At 35.6% G+C, this 22,326-nt stretch overlaps 1 protein-coding gene across 3 annotated transcripts in view; it reads left to right on the forward strand.

Moving 5' to 3' along the window:
- CSMD3 (CUB and Sushi multiple domains 3) overlaps positions 1-22,326 on the forward strand; it is a 1,246,722-nt gene that overhangs the window by 342,476 nt on the left and 881,920 nt on the right. For all 3 annotated transcript variants that reach the window (XM_066265798.1, XM_066265799.1, XM_066265800.1), the window contains exon 5: positions 5,518-5,725. In XM_066265798.1, the coding sequence (XP_066121895.1) occupies positions 5,518-5,725 (208 nt within the window). The remainder of the gene's footprint in view (positions 1-5,517; positions 5,726-22,326) is intronic.

The raw sequence follows: 22,326 nt of genomic DNA on the forward strand, positions 1-22,326 counted from the left end.
CATCATGGCATGGGTGGGAGTTTGCCTCACTATCTCCCCTCCTCTCACCAAAATAAATAAATAAATAATGAAATAAAATAAAAGTATTATTATTTACAGAATTTATACCAACTCAATTTCACCAGAGACCAGGCAATGTTATTTAGCAGAGAGAGTGGAACATTTGGTTTAAGAGTTTCACAGTGTGTTCTAATGCTGCTTTTCATGTGCTCTATCTCTGCTTAAAATAAAAATTTTACATTCTGGTCGGTAGGCTCAGTGGATAGAGCATTGGCTCAGCATGTGGACATCTCAGGTTTGATCCCCTGCATTCAAGAAAAGCAACCATCTACTTCTCTTCCTCCCCCTCCTTTCTCTCCTCTCCTCCCGCAGCCAGTGCCTCCATTGGTTTGAGTGTCAGTCCTGACCACTGAGGATAGTTTGACTGATTCCAGCATTGGCCCAAGACGGGGGTTGCCAGGTAGATGCCGATTGGGGTGCATGCAGGAATATATCACCCCTCCTCTCACTTAAAAAAAAATTAATAAATAAAAATTTTTGTTTATGTAATGAATTCTTTTCAAAGAGTCTATGAATACAGAAAGTGTATTGGTTTTTATAAATACTATATTAAATCCAGGCCAAATCACAATACATAAGTTTTTGTAATTGAGTAGGGCCACCAAGACAAAATATTATGTGTCTAACATGTACTAAAAGCAATCATATCTATTTCACAATTATTTCATATAAGGATTCTATAATAGTTTCTGTAGTGATAAAGAGATCAAATAGCAGTGCTAAACAAAGAACCTGATACAAGAATTGGCGAGGGCATTGGTCTGTATGCTGGAAGATCTGAATTTTCATCCTCGTTTTCAAGTGTAAGCCAATCAATTTTTAGGGTTGAAGTTATTTTGCTGTGAAATAAGAATTTCCCTGGAGTGATCTCTTCTATGAGTTGCTCTTCATTTCATGTGTCAGGAGTTTAGCATAATATTTTTCTTCTGCTAAGCTACATTAAAGAACTCCATGGGGACAATATAGATAATTTTATTTGTATGCCCCAGAGCTTGGAGAGGACACAATGTATTATTTTTAAATTCAAAGTTTAAATATTTAAATGTCTATTGAAAACCCATAGTGCTGCATTTGGGAAGAAACAATTTCCACAGAGATGCATACATGTGACATATTTTCATTTGACCAAATGCAGGACTTTTGTCAGGGATTTCTGTCCTGGAATTGTCTTATATCCTGCCCAAGTGCTCACCTCAGGGGTAAGAAATCTTAGTCAGAAATACGATGAAAAGACACTGTTCTATACCAATGGTATGAGGGAGAAATGTTTCCAATCAGCAGAGAAAAACATTCACCTATGAAGGAAATAATTGGAATTTCCCTGAAGGTCCCAAGAAACGGCCAATGAGCCAAAGAACCATCAATCTGTAATTATCTTTCATAGTTCTTGGAAACTTATACCAAATCTGTACCAGCTAAATGAAAGCATTCACATCTCCTGATCTTTCCTACTTCCAACAATAAGGAGGAATCACAGAAAGCTCATTGGGTAGGGGTGGATGAACAGAAATATTTGGAAGAAAATAGGGAGGAAGAGCCCACATCCCTGCCTCCCCTCTGCCCTATCTGTCGCAAGCCCAAGCTAGGGGTCTTGGAACAGAAGAGTGCGGCTAATGGAGGTGAATGGCAGAGGAGGAGGGAGTGAGGAAGGAGGATATGCAGGCACTGTAGACATATAACTAAACTGCACTTTCTTAACACCAAATGTAAACTAAAACTGCATTTTCTTTACTTTAAACAAAACTAAAACTGCACTTTACTTAAAATGAAACCACAAAAAATTGTAAAAAAATGCACTTTCTTAATTTTAAACTTAACCTAAGCTTAACATTGCGTATTTTTCATTTAATCATCACCAGTTTTTGCCTTTTTGGCTGCACTTTCGACACTTTCACTTGCAGGACTTTTGACTAAAAATCTATTCAAAGAGGTTTACTTTTGCCTGCCTTTTAAAATGTTATGGAAACGTGACAAGTGTCATTAAAAAGTGCTGAAGTGCCTGACCTGTGATGGCGCAGTGGATAAAGCATCTACTTGGAATGCTGAGGTCACTGGTTCAAAACCCTAGGCTTGCCTGGTCAAGGCACATATGGGAGTTGATGCTTCCTACTCCTCCCTTCTCTCTCTCTCTCTCTCTCTCTCTTTCTCTCTCTCTCTCTCCTATCTTAAATGAATAATTAAATAAAATCTTTGAAAAAAAAAGTGCTGAAGCACAACCAGTTGAAAATTTTCTGGGTGTTTTTTTTTCAATGAAACTTGAAAGCTTCTCCCACTTTAATTTCACTTGTAGAAATCACTTCCTCCGACTCTACCTCCTCTTCACTACTAATCCCCTGCAGAAGCTCCGAATGTTGCATCATCTAGCTCCTTCAACTCCTCAGTTGAGAGTTTCTCCTCAAGTTCCTCAACGAGCTTGTTTACATCACCCTCATCCACCTCCAGACCTATCGACATTCCGAGAGAACAATCTCCTCTAATGCTTCTACCTCAGTCTCGTCTCTGGTTCCAATCCTTCGAAGTCCCTGTCTGCAACAACATCAGGCCATAACTTTTTCCTTGCCAAGTTCAAGGTTCTTCTTGTAACCTCTTGCCATGTCAAGTCAGTACTGTGTAAACATATCACGATGTTGTAGTGATCTTTCCAAATCTCTTGAAGGGTTAGATTTGTATTCTCAGTCACCTCAAAGCAGCGGAGGAACAAGTGCTTTGTGTAAAGCTTTTTAAAGTTTGAAATGACTTGCTGATCCATATATTACAAGATTGAAGTCGTGTTGGGTGGGAGATAGAGGATTTTCACAAATTTGAACTCATCGAGAATGTCATCTTCATGACCAAGTGGGTGGGCTGCAATATTATCAAGGATTAGTAATGCTTGCATCAGAAGTTTATTTTCTTGAAGATATTTCTTCACTGCAGGACCAAAGAGGTTATTTACCCATTCAATAAAAAACTGCCATGTAACCCATGCCCTAACATGGGAGCGCCACATAACCTGCAGTAATTCTTTAAGAATCTTGTAAGTGTTAAAGGCTCGAGGATTTTCAGAATGATACACTAGCAGTGGCTTTACTTTACAGTCACCACTAGCATTTGCACACAATGAAAGAGTCAGATGGTCCTTCATGGGTTTTTGGCCTGGCCCTGGCAGCTTCTTTTCCTCTGTAGTGATGAAAGTCCTCCGGGACTTTTTTTCCAAAACAATTTTGTTTCATCACAGTTGAACACTTGTTGGGGGATGTAGCTTTCCTTTGAGATAGGCACATGCAATGTACTCCTCAGCTGCCTTAACATCAGCACTTGCAGCTTCATCATGCCTCACACCAAGTGGATGCCAGATCTCTTCTTGAAATTTTCAAACCAGCTGTGACTTGCCTTAAATGTATCTTCTGCTGCCTCTTTTGAGGTTGATGGTTCTTTCTTCTTTAAGTCGCCATAAATAATATGTGCCTTTTTGCATACTACAGTCTCCATCACTGTATCTCCTGCCAGCTCTTTCTCTTTCACTCACACCAGCAGAGGCTTCTCCATTTCTTTATGGACATTTTTTCTTAATCGGGACATAATTGTAGTTCCTTTCACTGGATTTGTGCTTTTGATGGCATCCTTTTGTTTAAGGATGGTACAAATTGTAGATGTATTGTGGTCGTACAGCTTTGCCAGTTCAATCACTCGTACACCATGCTCATGTTTTTCTATTATTTCTTGCTTTACTTCTATCGACATCATTCTCTTCTTCTCACCACTGTCCTTTATGCTCACTTTCTTCAGCCCCATGATAGCAGCACACAATAAAAGTTAGTAAAAAATGCAAAAATGATGCAAGAACGAGTAGAGTGCATGAGATTCTACTTGATTTTTCGGGTAACACGTGAGAATGAATGAGATGCTGGTATTTTGCTGCTGATACTGGACCTGTGTGCCAACGTGCCAACTAGCGGCAGCTTCCCAAATCATGACTCATATCTTGAAATTTTACTCGGATCTCAAACAAAAATACAGACAGAGTCACAGCTCGTATCCTAAAAAAAAATTGTATGTTGGTCTTCTCATATCTCAAGGTACCACTGTATAGAGCCAGATATTTTCTCTACGATTTGACTTTAATAGGAGATTTTACTGAGTAGGAAAATAAAGACAACAGCATTAATCTTTTTTTTTTAATTTACTTATTTTTTTTTACAGATAGATTCAGAAAGATGGAAAGATATGGATAAACAGACAGGAAGGGAGAGAGATGAGGACCATCAATTCTTCCTTGAAACACCTTAGTTGTTCATTGATTGCTTTCTCATATGTGCCTTGACTGGGGAGCTACAGCAGACCACGTGACCCCCTGCTTAAGCCAGTAACACTGGGCTCGAGCCAGAGACCTTGGGCTTCAAGCCAGTGACCTTTGGGCTCAAGCTAGCAACCATGGGGTCACGTGCATGATCCCACACTCAAGTCAGTGACCCTATGCCCAAGCTGAATGAGCCCGTTCCCAAGCCGGCAACCTCCATGCCTTGAACCTGGGTCCTCCACATCCCAGTCTGGTGCTCTATCCACTGCATTGCCACTGGGGCAAGCAAATCTTGAAATAATTTATTAATCAAATAAACTAGTAACTTATTAACTTGACTATTCTAAACAGTGTTACAAGACAAATTTTATAGCTTCAGGTTTTTTTTTATGAAACAAGAAGCTCTCACACTAAGCTGGTCATGTAACCCTTCTGTTAGCATACACTATTGGCCAAAAGTTGACTCATGGAGAATTTATGGCCCCTATTTGGAAAATAAAAACCATAGGTCTAAAAGTAAACTTAGTAAAATATTTATTTATAATATTCTTTATATATATATTTTATGAATACCTAAAAATATATATTTACAGTGATGGAGTCATGGGGACTATATTACCAAAGATACATTAATTATTATATTGTTTCTCTCTAATTAAAGTTTTCTTAATATATGATGTATTTTTATTTAAATTTCATTTTCACAACTATTTTCAATAGCTTTTGAGTCATGCCATTAACAGAAACTATATTATAATCTATCTCAAATTGTTTCTTGATCTTGTATTTAACTAAATTTAAATAATAAAAAGAAAGTTAAGGCTTACCATAAATATGCACAAAGTGATTAAATTTTTCTCATTATAGACCTTAAAAATTATGTTTCTTTTATTTTATTCACGTCAACAGTTAGTCAATGAAAAGAAAAATCTTGGTTCCATTATCCAGAGATAAATTGGGGTATAGATGTTTACTTATTGTTTTTTCAACCAATGGTTGTAAAGTTGGTAAGCTATATATAGTTTATATTTATATATGTGTTTAATTTTTTTCATGGACTTCATATATTATGCACTTAGTATCATAACATTTGGACTGTTAATTTATTCAAAAATCTTAAAAGAATTGCACTTCTCTTAATGACTTATATATGAATATTTCCTCCTTGGTTTTAACAGCTGAAGATGCATGTGGTGGAACAATGAGAGGATCCAGTGGCATTATATCCAGTCCTAGTTTTCCTAATGAATACCATAACAATGCCGATTGCACCTGGACCATTGTCGCAGAGCCTGGGGACACGATTTCACTCATATTTACTGATTTCCAAATGGAAGAAAAGTATGATTACTTAGAAATAGAAGGTTCTGAGCCACCTACAATATGGTAAGTAGATAATTTCTATTAATCTAGCATTGATGTCATTGCCTAAGGCAAACTGGGGATTAAAGAACAGTTATATGTGAGCCATTAAAGGTTTAAATATTTAATAGAATTCACTGTTAACAGGACAATTGTAAGTGGCAGCTGTCAGAGCTAAAGCATATTTTAGAAGATTGGGGTGCTAATAAATCAAATAGATTAAAATTTTGGGAGACAGAGCTTTTCATCAACATATCTTTATCATTCTATTGTGAAAAGTAATGTGCATTAATCAAAACTTGTATAAGAAAATTAAAATTGTTTTTAATGTAATTTACAGTTGTGTTCTTTAGCATGCCATTCATAATTGATGGCTTTTTCCAAAGTCATTGAAAAGTCCTGAAAAAAAATTGGCTTTTGTTTTTGCAAATGGATCTTTTATGTACTCTATTATCTGTAGGCAAAAATTAAACAGTCTGATCTGAGTGAGTGTTGTCTGTTCAGGGACTGAAGACATGTTCTGAAAACTTGGAAGTTTACAGAACATACTTTTAGGATATAATAGTTTTTAAAAAAATGTTTCGCATCTGACCAGGCAGTGGTGCAGTGCATAAAGCATTGGACTGGGACATGAGGACCCAGGTTCAAAATGTCGAGGTCACCAGCTTGAGTGCGAGCTCACCAGCTTGAGCACAGGGTCACTATCTTGAGCGCAGGGTCACTAGCTTGAGCATGTGATCATAGACATAACCCCATAGTGGCTGTCTTGAGACCAAACATCACTTGCTTGAAGCCCAAGGTCTCTAACTTGAAGCCAAGGTCACTGGCTTGAGTAAGGCATCGCTCACTTTGTTGTAACCCCCCTGACAAGGCACAAATGTGAAAGCAATCAATGAACAATGAAGGTGCTGCAACATTGATGCTTCTCATCTATCTCCCTGTCTATCTGTCCCTATCTGTCCTTCTCTTTGACTCTCTCTGTGTCTCTGTCAAAAAAAAACAAAAAAAAAACAAAAAACAAAAAAGATAGAATGAATAGAAGAATACTTAGAAGGTATAATAAACAGAATTCTGTAGTGGATTGAGAAGTATAAAATAAAATATAGTCCTCAAGCAAAACATAATTTAAAAAAAATTTATTAAACAAATAGATTTAGCAGGATGACATTGATCCATAATAGTTCATAAGTTTCAGGTAAACATTTGCATAGCATTTGAACTGTTGATTATGTTGTATACCCATCACCCAAAGTCAAATTATTTTCCGCCACCTTATGTTTGTCCCTCTTTACACACTTTCCCCCACCCCCTTCCCACCAAACCTTCCCCCACATTTCCTGCTTCCACATTCCCCTCCCCCACATACCTCTCCCCCTAGTAATCACTTTACTTTTATCTATGTGCATGAGTTTTAGTTCCATATTCCACCTATGTGTGAAATCGTATAGTTCTTAGCTTTTTCTGATTTACTTATTTCACTCTGTATAATGTTCTCAAGGTCCACCCATGTTGTTGTAAATGGCACTATGTCATCTTTTCTTATAGTTGAGTCCTATTCCATTGTATATATGTACCACATCTTTTTTTTCCAATCCTCTATTGAGGGACACCTTGGTTGTCATTCTGTTTTGGTCACTGTGAATAATGCTACAATGAACTTGCGGGTGCATGTGTCTTTACATACCAATATTTTCTAGTTTTTGTGGTAAACATATATTGGAAATTGTCGAATGAAGGTTAAGGTTGTAGGAATGCTATTACTATTGCAATTTGTTTTAGATATATGTAATTTAAATGTCTTTTATACATTCTATCAAAGCCATCTAATAGATGACTATATCTGTCTGCATGTTTGAGTTGCTCTAAGTAGAAGCATAACTGATATATAATTGATGTTGATGGTTATTGAATCAGTAGATATTAGTAATTATGGCTAAAATGAGACAGGATGGAATAAGAAGACAGGAATGGAGAAGGACTAAATCTGCACATCAACAACATATAAAATCCAGGCTTAGGAGGATGATCCATCAAAAGAGACTGAAGAAATGAATTCAGAAAAACAGGAGAAAAACTAAGAACTGAGTATCACACAGGCAAAAGAAATGTGAAGAAGACTAGGCAATATTGTGGACTGCTGATGAAAGAACATTAGATGGTTTTTAAAAATGTATTGATAGTTGTCTAGGCTTCGGTAAAAGTACCAAATGTTTCTGTCATCTTAATAGTAGATACCTTTTAAGATAAGACAAAAATAACACATTTAGCTATACCCACTTTGTTTTTTGTTTATATTTTCCTCAACTTTCAGACCCTCAATATTCAGGGTTATATAACCTTAATTACTCTTATGATAATTGCAGACGTAGGTGCAATAAGCTCAGAATAATTGTGGTTTAAATGTTTAAGATTTAATAAAAAACTATTGTTTTAGAAATTGCTACTTCTAGAGTACCACATATATGACTCATAAAGGTAGATGATTAAAGTTACAAAAGGTAAACTATAGCTGAAAAACTTAAAAATAAATTAAAAGAATATTAATAAAATAAAATATTCAAGTTAAGAATTGAGATCTCCAGTACTTGCCCAGTTCCTTTCTGATAAAAGTATCTTTGATTGTTATGCATACCACCACAACGTTTTTCTTATAAAAATATACTGTTTATTACAAAAACATTTTAAAAACCTGAAACTTTGACATATAAATATCATAATATGGATTATTATTTTCAGGTATAGCCTGAAGTTGATATTATAGATTGTGTTGATGGTTAAATATAATTAAGCTCAAAACAGTTGGAAACTCTTCTAGATATTTTGAGAATGCCTACTATAAGTAATTTACCAATTTTGGTACCTTGCAAAATATTTTTTCTGCCTTAAAGAAAACCCTATTGTCAGTGAAGCAAAAATCGTTCAACAGTGTGTTTAAATCTTTCTCATCCATGGGGAAAAAAGTGTTACATGATAGATAAAATCACAAATTAACACAAACATATAATAGAGTGATTACTGAGAGAAGCATTTTCAAAAGTTTCTAATTAGACAAATTCCATTTAAAGTTCAAAATATATTATTCCTTTCTTCCCCTTCTCCTCCTCCTCCTCCTCCTCCTCCTCCTCCTCCTCCTCCTCCTCCTCCTCCTCCTTCCGAAGTTGAATCAGACACATAGATTCAGGGAACAGAGTTGGTAGCCAGAGTGTAGGGTAGCTGGGTGAAAAAGTGAGCCCTGGCTGGTTGGCTCAGTGGTAGAGAGTTGGCCTGGCGGGAGGAAGTCCCGGGTTCGATTCCCGGCCAGGGCAGACAGGAGAAGCGCCCATCTGCTTCTCCACCCCTCCCCCTCTCCTTCCTCTCTGTCTCTCTTTTCCTCTCCCACAGCTGAAGCTCCATTGGAGCAAAGATGGCCCGGGTGCTGGGGATGGCTCCATGGCCTCTACCTCAGGCGCTAGAGTGGCTCTGGTTGCAACAGAGCAACGACCCAGATGGGCAGAGCATCACCCCCTGGTGGATGTGCTGGGTAGATCCCGGTCTGGTGCATGCGGGAGTCTGTCTGACTGCTTCCTGTTTCCAGCTTCAGAAAAACACCCCTCCCAAAAAAGACAAAGTGATTAACCAGTACAAAGTGGTAATTACAAATTGTCCCAGGAATATGGGGCACATCATGGGGAATATGGCCATCACTGAATTTTTAAGGTGCATAAAATTAGTTGTTAAATATACTTAACATCTTTGAGATATATATATATGTATATAGATAGAGATAGATAGAGGTATAGATATAAATATAGATATATGTGATATATATAGATGTAATTTTCATGTTTATATATGTATATAATTATTTATGACAAATTTGAATTTTAATTATTAATGTGGAGGAGAAAAGTCCTTTAGTTATGTTTTTATAACTTTAAGAATCAAACCTTGGCCCTGGCTGGTTGGCTGGGTGGTAGAGTGGTAGATTGTCAGCCCAGCATTTAGATGACCTGGGTTGTTTCCCAGTCAGGACACAAAGGCGAAGTGACCATCTACTTCTCCACCCTTCCATCTCCCCTTTTTCTCTTACTCTCTCTTTTCCTCTCCCACAGCCATGGCTGGATTGGTTCAGGCGAGTTGGCCCCTGTGCTGGGGATGGCTCTATGGAGCCTCCACCTCAGGTGCTAATAAAATAGCTAGGTTTGCCAAGCAACAAGCAAGGTCCAAGATGGGCAGAGCATTGCTCTGTAGGAGGCTTGCTGGGTGGATCCTGGTCAGGGTGCATGCTGGAGTATGTCTTTCTATCTCCCCTTCTCTCACTTGAAAAATAAGAAAAGAATCAAACCTTTAATTTATTGTTACATCTTTATTAAATGCATTTCTAAAGAGTACCCATATATATAGAAGTAAACAAAGCCTGTCTGCTTTTAAATTTAAGAAAGTTATTTACCTGTATAAAATATTTTAATTATGTAATTTGCCAATTAAAAGGGGAAAAAGATGTTATGTCTGCTTCCGCTTTATTTTCATCTTATGTGATCTTTCATAAAGATTGTAAAACTGTGCAACTCTCTTAGATTAACCTAAAGCTGTATTTTATGAAATATATGATTAAGTTTATGATCTTATTTAATGCATGGAAATCAAAGATCATCTTCTTTTACACTATTAATCATGATGGAATTCCGGCATGCACTTTTTCATAATTCCTTGCTCTCCTCACCACCTCTTTACTTTAACAGAGTACTTTCATGAGTATTACCCAGAGCACTATAACTCTCAAAATCTAAACTCCAAAATTCTTCTTGTTTACTCTCTTCATCTGTTGTTTTAAATTCTATTGTAAACCCTGGTACTTGTCATATTCATTTTTCTACAATTTATTAACCTGTGACTTAGCCTTAGCGAGGAGGAGACACAACTCCTTTTTTGTCATGAAAAGGTGTGAAAAGACCAATGTATCTGCATTTAAATTTATGAATGTTGTGGCTAGAAACTAAGGTAGATTCTTTGTAGTGGTTTCTATTTTATTCCTGACCAAGGAAATAAGGTCACCTAGTAGAAGTAAAAAGAAGTGATAGGTTAGGTTATTTAAGGAGGGTGGAATTTATTTCACATACCTTTTGTACAGAATGGGAAAACAAACAATCAACTAGGGATATCAAAGGATTGCTGGGCAGTGTTTTAAATTCAGTTGGGATTTTGCAAAATGAGTTTGTAGTGGGAGCAACTGATTAGTTTCCATCTTTTTACAACACAGCCCAGCAGCTTGCATGCAAGTATAAGAAAGGCAGACAATGAAAATCCTGGGACTTGGGCTGTTAGAGCAATGAAGAAAGAAGTCAGAAGTATTGGAGGAGGCAAGGAAGTGACGAAGTGACTTCCAATGACTTTTGCCTGTTCTAAGCACACTGTTTTTCTTCTATAAGTTAAATATATATATATATATATATATATATATATATATACCATTTATTTCTGAAAGCTGGCATAAAAAGATACAAATTCTAATTGAGAGTTTAAAAATCTATAAAATATAATGTCATATAAGATGTTAATAATATGTAGGTTATCATATTCTGGTATATATGTTTCTAATACACAGATACCTTAAGCTGAGTCTTTTAAAAACTGAAATATGTCATATTTGCTCATTTTAACAGGTTAGTTTTCTGGATGATTCACTGGCGAACAAATTTTTTGTTGCATCCACAAAAACACTTCTTCTTACCTAATTTGAGTGTGCTGATCTCAAATCTGACAGTTTTCTCTGTAAGCTACAGGGTTTTTTTTTTGCAATTCAAGATTTTAGGTTTTCATCTTATTGTAAAATTTTCAACATTTAGTTTAACATAATGAAGTAGAATGTCTTCTTGGGCATCATCTTTGTGAAAATATAATAATTTATATAATGCAGTAAATACACTAAGACACTAAAAGAAATGATTGCATCAGAATTTGTCTACAATTTCAAAATAGAACATATTAAATCACTTATTTTAATCATACAATTTGTGCAAAACTTATTTAAATTCTATTCAGGCAAAAATTTGCATTTGTAGCTCTTGTGTTTGTATACTTGTTGAGGACAATCTCATTTGATGCTCCAGCAGTAATCTGCTCATTACTAACCGCTCCAAGATTTTTGGGAAACTGTTCAGGAAGTGAATCTTAATGCTTATGTTACATCCAATGTCACAGAAAGCCAACAGCATCCTTTGAACCAGAAGTTCATAGTTTTCTGCTTTTTTTGTTGCCAACAAATTTCTTTGTAACTGCCACAAAAGACTGCCATGCTGCTTTCTCCTCCTTATTCATCTTCCTGGCAAATTCTTCATCACATATGAGCATTCGCATTTAAGGTCCATCAAATACACCTGCTTTTATCTTCTTGAAAGACAAGGCAGGAAAAGCAGAAATAATATGTTGAAAGCATTCACTTTCTCTATTCAAAACCTGAACAAACTGCTTCATTAAGCCAAGTTTGATGTGAAGTGGGGGAAAAATGATCCTGTCTCGATTAACTACAGGTTCATTCACAATATTTTGCATCCCTACTTCCAGAGCTTCACATTTCAGCCACTCCTTCTGTGTCCAGTGTTTCTCCTGAGCTCTGCTGTCCCACAAATACAGAAAGCAAGGATACTTTGTGAAACCTCTCTGTTGTCCTAGCAAGAAATTTACCATTTTAAGATCCACACAAATGATCCAGTATGCTCCTCATACTTTAGAAAGTCGAGGACAAGTTTTATGTCATTCTTACTAAGTCATTCAATTTGAGTTGGCTAAACTACTGAGGGCATCAGAAGAAGACCTTTCAGATTCTACAACTATTTCCTCATGCATCTTATCAAAATACATTTGATCACCATGTTCACTTTCTTTAACCTTAGGAGAAATAAAACCATTGAAAACTGAAACCGGGAGTGTCTCAAAGTGTGAGATCGGTCGTATTGCTGAAGGAATATTAGGATATGCGATCATATGCTGTTTCTTCTTGCCAATGCCCTTTGATTATCCAGACAGAAATAACAGTCACTGCTGTGGTCCTTAAGTTCACACCAAACCATGGGAATACCAAAAGGCATTCCCTTGCATTTTCCTTTTGTCCAGTCACGAAGCGTTTCCTCACAGTTATGACACACAGTATGAGGAGCCCAATTCCTGTCTTGATCGCCAAAGGGAACTTGAAAATAGGCAATATATGCTAGTGTCACAAATGAAACATTGTGCCTTTGATGTTAAAGTGTGTAACAGCCACATATTTAACAGAAGGTGTCAAGACTACATTTATGCCTACTCGAAGAAGCCATGATTCAGTCTTAAAACAAAATAAGAGAGTGTTTTTATCAGATAATAATTTTTTACATTTAAAAACAACTACAATTATGTAAAAGTGATGTTTGTAAAACATTAATTGCCTTGTGGTTATGTTCAATCTAAGAGTCATTGCCCTTTAACTCCAATTTAAAAACCATGCATGCCATTAACTGTAATAAAAAGAAATTAAAATTGCATAAAAACTAGCATATGCACCAAAAAATGATTTCAGACTTGGAATCAACAATGCAGAGATATGTAGAATCAGTTCTAGAACCTCATTCAACAAAAAATGAAAAAAAATTGTTCCCCAGTGTTATTCTTAGTTAAAGTGATACTGTAATTCTTAATTCAATCAATGCTTTTGATAATCACCTTCTGTAATTCCTTTACCAACATAATAATTTTGATAAAACTTGATAAAGTCTAACTTGATTCATTTTCTATATAGAAAATGTTTTTGTGTATCTCAAAAACTCTTCTGGTCAGATTTATATCCCAAAATACTTTGATGCCATAGATTCCAAAATAATTAATTACATTATTTATTGTTTACATAAAAAACTAAAGCATAAAAGTTAAATCTTAAAACCTATTTTGAAATCCGTTCTGATTGAACAGTGGAATATTTTATTTATAAGTCAAACTTTTGGACCCGACTGGTTGTTAAAGTGGGTATTGTGTTGGCCCAGCATATAAATGTTCCAGGTTCAATTCTGAGTCATGGCACATAGGAGACCTGACTCTCTTCTCCTCCCTTTCTCCATTCTCTGCCTCTTTCCCTCCTGTAGCCAGAGTCTTGGTTGGCCCGAGTGTGGGCCCCAAGTATTGAGGATAGCTCAGTTATTCCGAATGTGTCAGCCTCATACTCAACTCAATTGATTCAATCATCTGCCCAGATGGGGGTTGCCAGGTGGATCCCAGTTGAAGCATGTGCAGGAGTCTGTCTCACTATCTCCCCTCGTCTTACTGAAAAAAAATTATGTCATACTTTTATGCATTTCCTTTCTTCACTTTGATGACTCTAATCCTTTTGCTGCACACTCATGTTCTGTTTGGTACACCTTTCTACATTAACTCACATAGTTTAAATGCAGTCAGCAGTCATGATGATGAGGGAAGGCGATGACTTTTTCTTTTGTTTTGTTTTTTTTGTCTGGAATAAGCATGAAATAGTATAAAGAGTGCACCTTGCAAATTTATATGGATTTTTTCAATTTAAGAGAAAGCAGATGGCTGACTCTTAGGAGAAGCTGCAAAGGCCAATGATATATATAATGGGTATATGGAAGAAGGCATGAGGACTTGAGCCACATTTGCAGTGTACCACCTAAAACCAGGCATTTTTGATAACATTCAACATCTCCCAAATTTGAAAATAATACATATTTAAAAATTAATTTTTTTCCATGAAGTAAAATATGTTCAGGGTATTTTCATCTCTTTATCAACAAGATATACTAAAATAACAGTAACTTTATGAACTAGAGTATATAACTCATGTTCTCAGTCCAAGCTTCTTTGGGGGAAAATTACTTCAGGATTTTTTCTAGAGGAACAAAATGTCTGTATTGAGTTAGGCTTAAATGATTGGTTTGAAAATAAAGAAACTTTTTGGTATAGCAGGCATTAACTGGGTGTAAGAAAAAAGATTAATAAATTGTTCCAGATTGCCTGACCTGTGTTGGTGCAGTAAAGTGTCAGTCTGGAATGCTGAGGTCACCATTTCCAATCCACGGGCTTGTCCAGCCTAGGCACATGTGAGGAGCAACTACTATAAAACAGATGCTTCCTGCTCTTCCCCCTCCTCACATTTCTCTCTCACACTCTTTCTCTTTCCTCTCTTTTTCCTTTCTCTCTAAAATCAATATTTTTTTAAATAAATTGTTCTAGGAATACCAGGCTCAAATATAAAGCAATACGGGTGCAGATGAAGAAGAAAGGGTCATGTTGAGTGAAAATTATGTATTGAGACAGGCGAGTGGAAGAAGTAGCTGAGAGGCAAAACAGCCACCAGGAAGTCTCCTAGGGAGTTATGACTCAAGGAGTTATCAAGGATGAGACATGCTTAATATTCAATAGTAAGATATATACTCAGTGGGTTAAAATTTAATCCCTAATCCCAATCTTTTTCGGGTAATTGTTGGCAACTGAAATCTGTTAAAGTCAGCCTCAAACATTTGCCTCAGTGGTTGAAGAGAAATTCAACTCTAGTTGACATATAATCCCAAGGCATGTGATTTATGCACTATTAAGAAAAGTTACAAACCCACTTATCTTCTAATCAAATTGTAAATTATCAGAAAATGGGTACATATTTTTTAGCTTTGTGATTTTGCCCCATGGTATGGAATGTGTTGTATAGTTCCTCAGGAAATAATAGGTTTAAACCATGGGTGTCTTAGAGATGAAGAAAAATGTGTGTTCAGTGATAAACTTTAGAGGATTTGTGTTGGAAAAATATTTTTATAAATGGTTTTGTATTTCAGCAATATTTTCAATTAAATTTGAGTTCATGAACATCCTGAAAAGGATACTGATTCACATGGAAAATTCAGTTGTCATAGAAAATTTGTTATACTTCCAATTTGCTCAAGAAGGAGAATAAAACATCACTCAAGAAAATAGTAAATGGGGTCCTATTTAGAAAATAAACAACAAATACTTAAATTTCAAGTTATTTATCAGATGCTTATATTTTAATTAGCAGAAATAAAACTTATATTTAGTAGAATTGCCTTAATGAATCCCCAGATAAATTATACAATTTATAACATGTATTCTTAATATTAATGTAATAAATTATACATATACAGAAGCACATATGCTTCCAATAGTGTTTGTATTTAATTTAACTTTGTCATAATATTGATCTTAATATAATTTTTCTTTTATTAACCTTATGTCTTATACAAGAACAATTTATCAGCTACTTGTGTTGATAAACTTCAAAACATCATGGATTTCACTTTTTGAAATCATTCTATTTCTTTAGGGATTGATTGAAGGAGCGTGACAGGATCAGGAGACTAGGAATCACTGAGTGCTGCTGGTTGGCTGCCAAGATGTTGTTTTTAGAATAAGGTCATGGATTTTGACAATTATAGTACAACTGAATTTGCCTTGTTAAAGCAGGGTAACATTCACCAAACTCACTCAAGTTTGACTTTAGGAATTCACCACGTCTTCATCTTGACTCCACTCTTGCTTCCCATGCTCCAGTAATGACGGTATCCCTTCAGTTTCTTAAAATGGGACATAATTTATTAAGTCCCTTGCAAATACTATTTATTTTCCTGAATGTTCTGCCCTTTTTACCCAACTAATGCTTATTTCCTCTTCTAATAACAGCTTTAAAATTAATCCCTCTGCTATGTCTTCCCTGAGTATCTAAAGTAGGTAAAATTTTCTGGCTACAATTTCACATTACTGTGTGCAACTTTTAATACTCATCATAGTTTTAAATTACTGTCTAATGCCTATATTCCTCATGTACTATAATCTCAGTGAAGGTTGATACCATGTTAATTTAATTTAATAATCTTAGTTTCATGTTCAGAGCATATGATATGCACCATGCTTAAATGAATGAATAAATAATATTTGGTTACTTTATGTGCCAGAAAACATGTCATCATAACAACAAATTTTCTACTTGAAAATCGATATTTATAGTGAGACATATTGTGATTTGAAGTTTGCTTGGTGAGTACCGAATTAGAACAGGAAAAGGCAGTTATTTATTTTAACATCCCTAAGCTACCATAGCCACATGTGGGCATTCAGGAGTGACGTATGTGCCAAAAGGGGGTAAGAATGATCAAGTGTCTGGGCTGGTGGACTGCACCGCTGGGTTGGTTTCTATTACTTTGTATTTTCCATCCCTGGCTATGTGAACTGGACAATTTATAAACTCCTAGATTAAGGTTTTGCTTCCTAACTTTTACATTCCATCCCTGCATCACTAAGATTATTCAAGGTCTTCTTAATTGAAGTTTGAGTGTTATGGTAATAAATACTAATGAACCGGTGCTTGTATAGAATAGTTCACTTTATCTATTGATATTTCCTTACAGTAATTCTTATTATTACTCAGTATTTTTCACGATCTTCTTGATAATGGAACCATATCGTTTTGATATAATAAAAATTATATACTACAACATAACTAAAAAACAAGCATCCTCAAATAACTTTTATATTATTTGTTCTGAAGTGTGTTACCTTGTACTGATTTGGCTGACACTTGAAGAACTGGGAGTTAGAAGCATCAACCCCATTATAATTGAAAGTCTGGTATAACTCTGACTCCCTCAAAACTTAGATGTAGTTTACCAGCTATAGAAAATTGGTGCCAGGACCCACTGAGGATACCAAAATTTATAAATGCTAAGTACCCCATATAAAAAGGCATAGATCAATATATATAGTCAGCCCTCCTTATTTGTGGATTCCTAACTGTGGATCAAAAACAGATAAGTGGAGGGAGCCAACTGTATTGTGATTGATGATAACTAGACTTTTGGGGATGATCACGTTGTGCTAAATACAGATGTCAAATTACTGTGTACACTTGAAGTTGTATATTAATAAAAATTCTATTAACAGCATTTTAAAACATCAAAAAATATGATTATATATTAGATGATTAAAAATTTTACATGTTCATGCTTTTGGTGACATAGTTGTAAATTGTCTTCTTAGACTTTCCCATAAAACATGGTCCACATTATTTAATCATAGTTTATAGTTTTATTACCCTCTTTTTATTTGGTATCCACTCTACCCTGTAACTGAGAATATGCTTTAGTGAGATAAAGTTATTCAACTTTTGCTTATAAATGTTACATTGAAAAAGACTATTGGCCCTTGTTGGTTGGCTCAGTGGATAGAGCATTGGCCCTGTGTGTGGATGTCCCAGGTTCAATCCCCGGTCAGGGCACACATGAGAAACAACCATCTGCTTCTCTTCCCCTTCCTTTCCTCCTTTTTTTCTCTTCCCCTCTTGAATCCAGTGGCTTGGTTTGTTTGAGCATCAGCCCCTGTTGCTGAGGTTAGTTTGGTTGGTTTTAGCATTGGCCCTGGTGCTGAGGATAGCTTGGTTGGTCTGAGTGTCAGTCTTGGTTGATTGGATCATTGGCCCCAGATAGGATTGCTGGGTGGATCCTAGTTGGAGTGATGTGGGAGTCTATTTCTTTATATCCCACATGCATGTATTTAAAAAAAAGAAAGAAAACTATTTAAAATATTTTTAAGAGTAGAAATCACTACTATGTGCTATTTCTACTACTAAATTATTGGGGAAACTCAGGCCTAAGATTTATTCTTTCTGTATTTTACATTTTTCATAATTTTCCTTCTGCTTTTGAATTTTAATGAAATGATGGTTTAAATTTTATGATTGTAAAACTGCCTCCAACTGAAGAACTTTTTAATGTTTTTCTGGATATTATGGCATTGCCCTCTTTAATTTATTTTTTTAATTATTAAGAATATATACTATAAAGAATGAGACCAATGTTAAAATCAGTTCATGATTTTTTTATTGACAGTGGCAGCAAAGGATATATTATGGATAACTTGATGAATAGGCATCAACTTCAAAGGTTATTGTGTCCAACAGAATTCTTAATCTAGAACTCTATATAGATAACTGTTGTGTATAGCATCCATGACTTTATCCTAAAATGTAGTTGAAAAATTTTTATTTTCATGTTATTATTGTCAGATATAAATAATGAAATTTGTGAGTTTACAGTTCACTTTATAAAGTAAAATTTTCTGTTGCATTTGTTTTTCTTAAACTATTAATATTTTTAAAATACTGAATTGAGAGAGAGAGAGAGAAAGGGAGAGAGAGAAGCAGAGAGAGAGAGAGAGAGAGAAAGAGAAAGTGAGAAATATTAACTTGTTATTCCACTTATTTATGTATTCATTGGTTGATTCTTGTCTGTGCTCTGACCAGGGATGGAACCTGCAACCTTGGAAAGTCAGAGGATGCTTTAACCACCTGACCATCCCAGCCAGGGCTTAAATTTCATCAATTTTTAAAGTTGGTTTCCGGCATTTTTACCTGGTATCTCCCAACAAATCACAATTGATTAAATCATTGAAGTTACAAAAGTAGTTAGCTTTTTTTAATAGAAAAATCTTTTTATTTATTTCTTTTTTGAGATAGGAAGAAAGAGAAAGAGAGAGAGAGAGAGAGAGAGAGAGAGAGATTTGTTCTCATATTTATTCATGATGTCATTGGTTGATTCTTGTGTGTCCTGACTGGGGATAGAACCTGCAACCTCACCTTGTTGGCATGTTGGTATGATGCTCTAACCAATTGAGCTACCTGGCCAGGGCCTGTCAGTTTTGATGTTACCAATAGAACATTGTGACGTTGTATAAGATCACTAGTACATTGCATTTTCTTTTCTAGGTCTATAATTAAAACAATGGCATAATATGCAAATATATTTTATTTATTATTTGATTTCATGTGAGGGATCAATATCAGCATGTATCAGTATTAATTATCTTAATAATATTTGATGCCACCTAAATAGATTGAGATAGATCAATTGCCCTGAATACTATAAGCATAGTTCATTACTGTTATATTCAACAATATTCATTCAAATATTCAATCCTTTGTCTTACTGTTGATGAGAAATGAATTAGACAAGGCTCTGTTAGATCTGGTACTACTGACTATATAAGTATATTTAAGCTATTTCATTGTAATCTTAAGCAGGAAATATTTAACCTTTAAGATGTTCATATGAGATCATTTCAGATATTTAGAATATTTATAATACAGGAAGGATTCTACTTAGCCTGTTTTAAAAAAAATAGAAATACTAAGGCTAATAGTTATAATTGTAAAAGGAGAAGATTTTGTTCGAGATAAATTATTTATTTAAAATAATTAGTGCTGACCCTGGCTACATGGCTCAGTGGCTAGAGAGTCATCCTGGTGCATGGAGGTCTTGGGTTCAATGCCAATGAGTTGATGCTTCCCCATCCCTCCTTCTCTTCCTCCCTCCCTCTCTCCTTCCCTTGCTCCCACTTCTCTCACTCTCTTGAATCAATGGAAAAGGTTTTTAAAAATTAAAATAAAATAATTAATGCTTAATGCTTTTCAAAGAAAATAAATAATTGCTTAAAGGTAGTAAGCTTCCTTGAAAAAATTTTACATACTTGTAAGCAATCAATTATTGGCAATAAAGGATTCACGAAATCAATAGTGATTATTGAAATACCTTTTTATTGCCAGGTTTCTATTTTCATTGGCAGTCTTTTTGGTATTTCCCAAGTGTTACTAACATCAAATGCTGTGTTCCTCAAATAAAACTTCAATTAGCCTGAATTTTGCTTAGCGACAATTCCTGCTACACCATCAATCATTTAGTCATACATTGGTCATTTTAGCCATAAAAATGTATGCCATTATTAGAAGTAAAATGATAAGAAATAAGATGCAATAAATATTTGTAAACACTATTTAGTGTAGTATTGGAACTATTTAAACATAAAGTATCCATTAAAATAATTGCCAGTATAAAAATATTTATTTTTCGACCTGACTTGTGGTGGCGCAGTGGATAAAGCGTCGACCTGGAAATGCTGAGGTCGCCCGTTCGAAACCCTGGACTTGCCTGGTCAAGGCACATATGGGAGTTGATGCTTCCTGCTCCTCCCCCCCCTTCTCTCTCTGTCTCTCTCTCCTCTCTCTCCCTCTCTGTCTCTCTCTCCCCCTCTCTCTCCTCTCTAAAAAATGAATAAATAAAAAAATTAAAAAAATATATTTATTTTCATATATGAAGGCATACTCTTTAGAAAACCTTGGGACAGACTTTTCAGGAAATATTAGAAATGTATTTATTTATTTGTTTGTTTGTTTATTCATTTGTTGTTGTTTTTTATTTTTCTGAAGTGAGAAGCAGAGAGGCAGAGAGACTCCCGCATGCACCTGACAGGGATCCACCAGTCATGCCCACTAGGGGGCAATGCTCTGCCCATCTGTGGCATTGTTCTGTTGCAACCAAAACCATTCTAGCTCCGAGGAGGAAGGCATGGAGCCATCCTTAGCACCTGAGCCAACTTTGCTCCAAAGGAGCCTTGGCTATGGAGGGGAAGAGAGACAGAGAGAGAAAGGAGAAGAAGAAGGGTGGAGAAGCAGATGGACATTTGTCCTCTGTGCCCTGGCATGGGATTCAATCAAAGCCCGGACTTCCACATACCGGGCCTAAGTTCTACCACTGAGCCAACTGACCAGGGCCATTTGGAAATTTATAATGGTCTTTTTAGATTAAGTTTGTGACTTAAACATAGTTGTACTTTTTCTGTGTGTCAGGGGGGTGGTTATAGAGAAACTCCATGACATTAAAACAAAGTAAATAAAGCTGTAAGGGGTGTCACAAAGATAATGAACACATGGCCTCAGCCTCCTTAGCTCAATATCTACCATAACATGTGAAGTTATATGACACATAATTCCATTTTTTAGACCTCTGTTTGGCGCAAGCAAACAATTTACATTCTAATTTTCTAGTTATCTAGCTTTCTGCAAATGACATAGCATTAAAAACCTTGTGGAAAGGTATGCCTTAAGGTTATACATCCCATAGCTCTTGATAATATTCAGTTCCAAATTGAAATAACTCAATTATATTCTCCAAGGATCCATTTTCAGAATAGGTGCAGCTGTTGCATTTTCTGTTTTAAAAGGACAATTATAATTATAAGTAACTTGCTTAAGATGGAAGTAATAATGCATTACAATTTTAGGGAAGGAGTGAGGTCAAAGTGTTGTTTCAAACAGACAAAAGATATTGGTGATGATAGACCAGTAGCAAGCAAGGTATTCTATGTGTGTGTGTGTGTGTGTGTGTGTGTGTGTGTTGTGCTTTAAGTCACATTTTAGAGAGACCACATGCAAGATAATCTATTAATAAATTTATTTTTTAAGAGAGAGTCATTTACTGTTCACTACATACCAGGTAGTATACAGAACATACAGTCGAAACCAGAGAAAATATTTAGCAATATCACAATCTGGTAAGGAAACATCTATAAATAAAATCTTCCATGGGATGTTCTTATATAAAGGATATCTGGAACAGCACAGGAGGAAAAGACTGGCTCAGGGATTTAAGGGAAACAGCACAGAGGGAGTACATTGCAGCAAAGTCTTAAAGCAAGGTTTATAATTAATTAGGATGACAAGACTGAGTGCCACAGAAATGAAAATTGGGCGATGCTCCTTGCCCAGGGAGGACACCGTTAAGAACTGTGAATGGTCAGAACCTGATCTTATTTTTCAGCTAACAATTTAG

The sequence above is a fragment of the Saccopteryx bilineata genome, chromosome 3 (assembly GCF_036850765.1).
Source record: "Saccopteryx bilineata isolate mSacBil1 chromosome 3, mSacBil1_pri_phased_curated, whole genome shotgun sequence".
NCBI lineage: Eukaryota > Metazoa > Chordata > Mammalia > Chiroptera > Emballonuridae > Saccopteryx > Saccopteryx bilineata.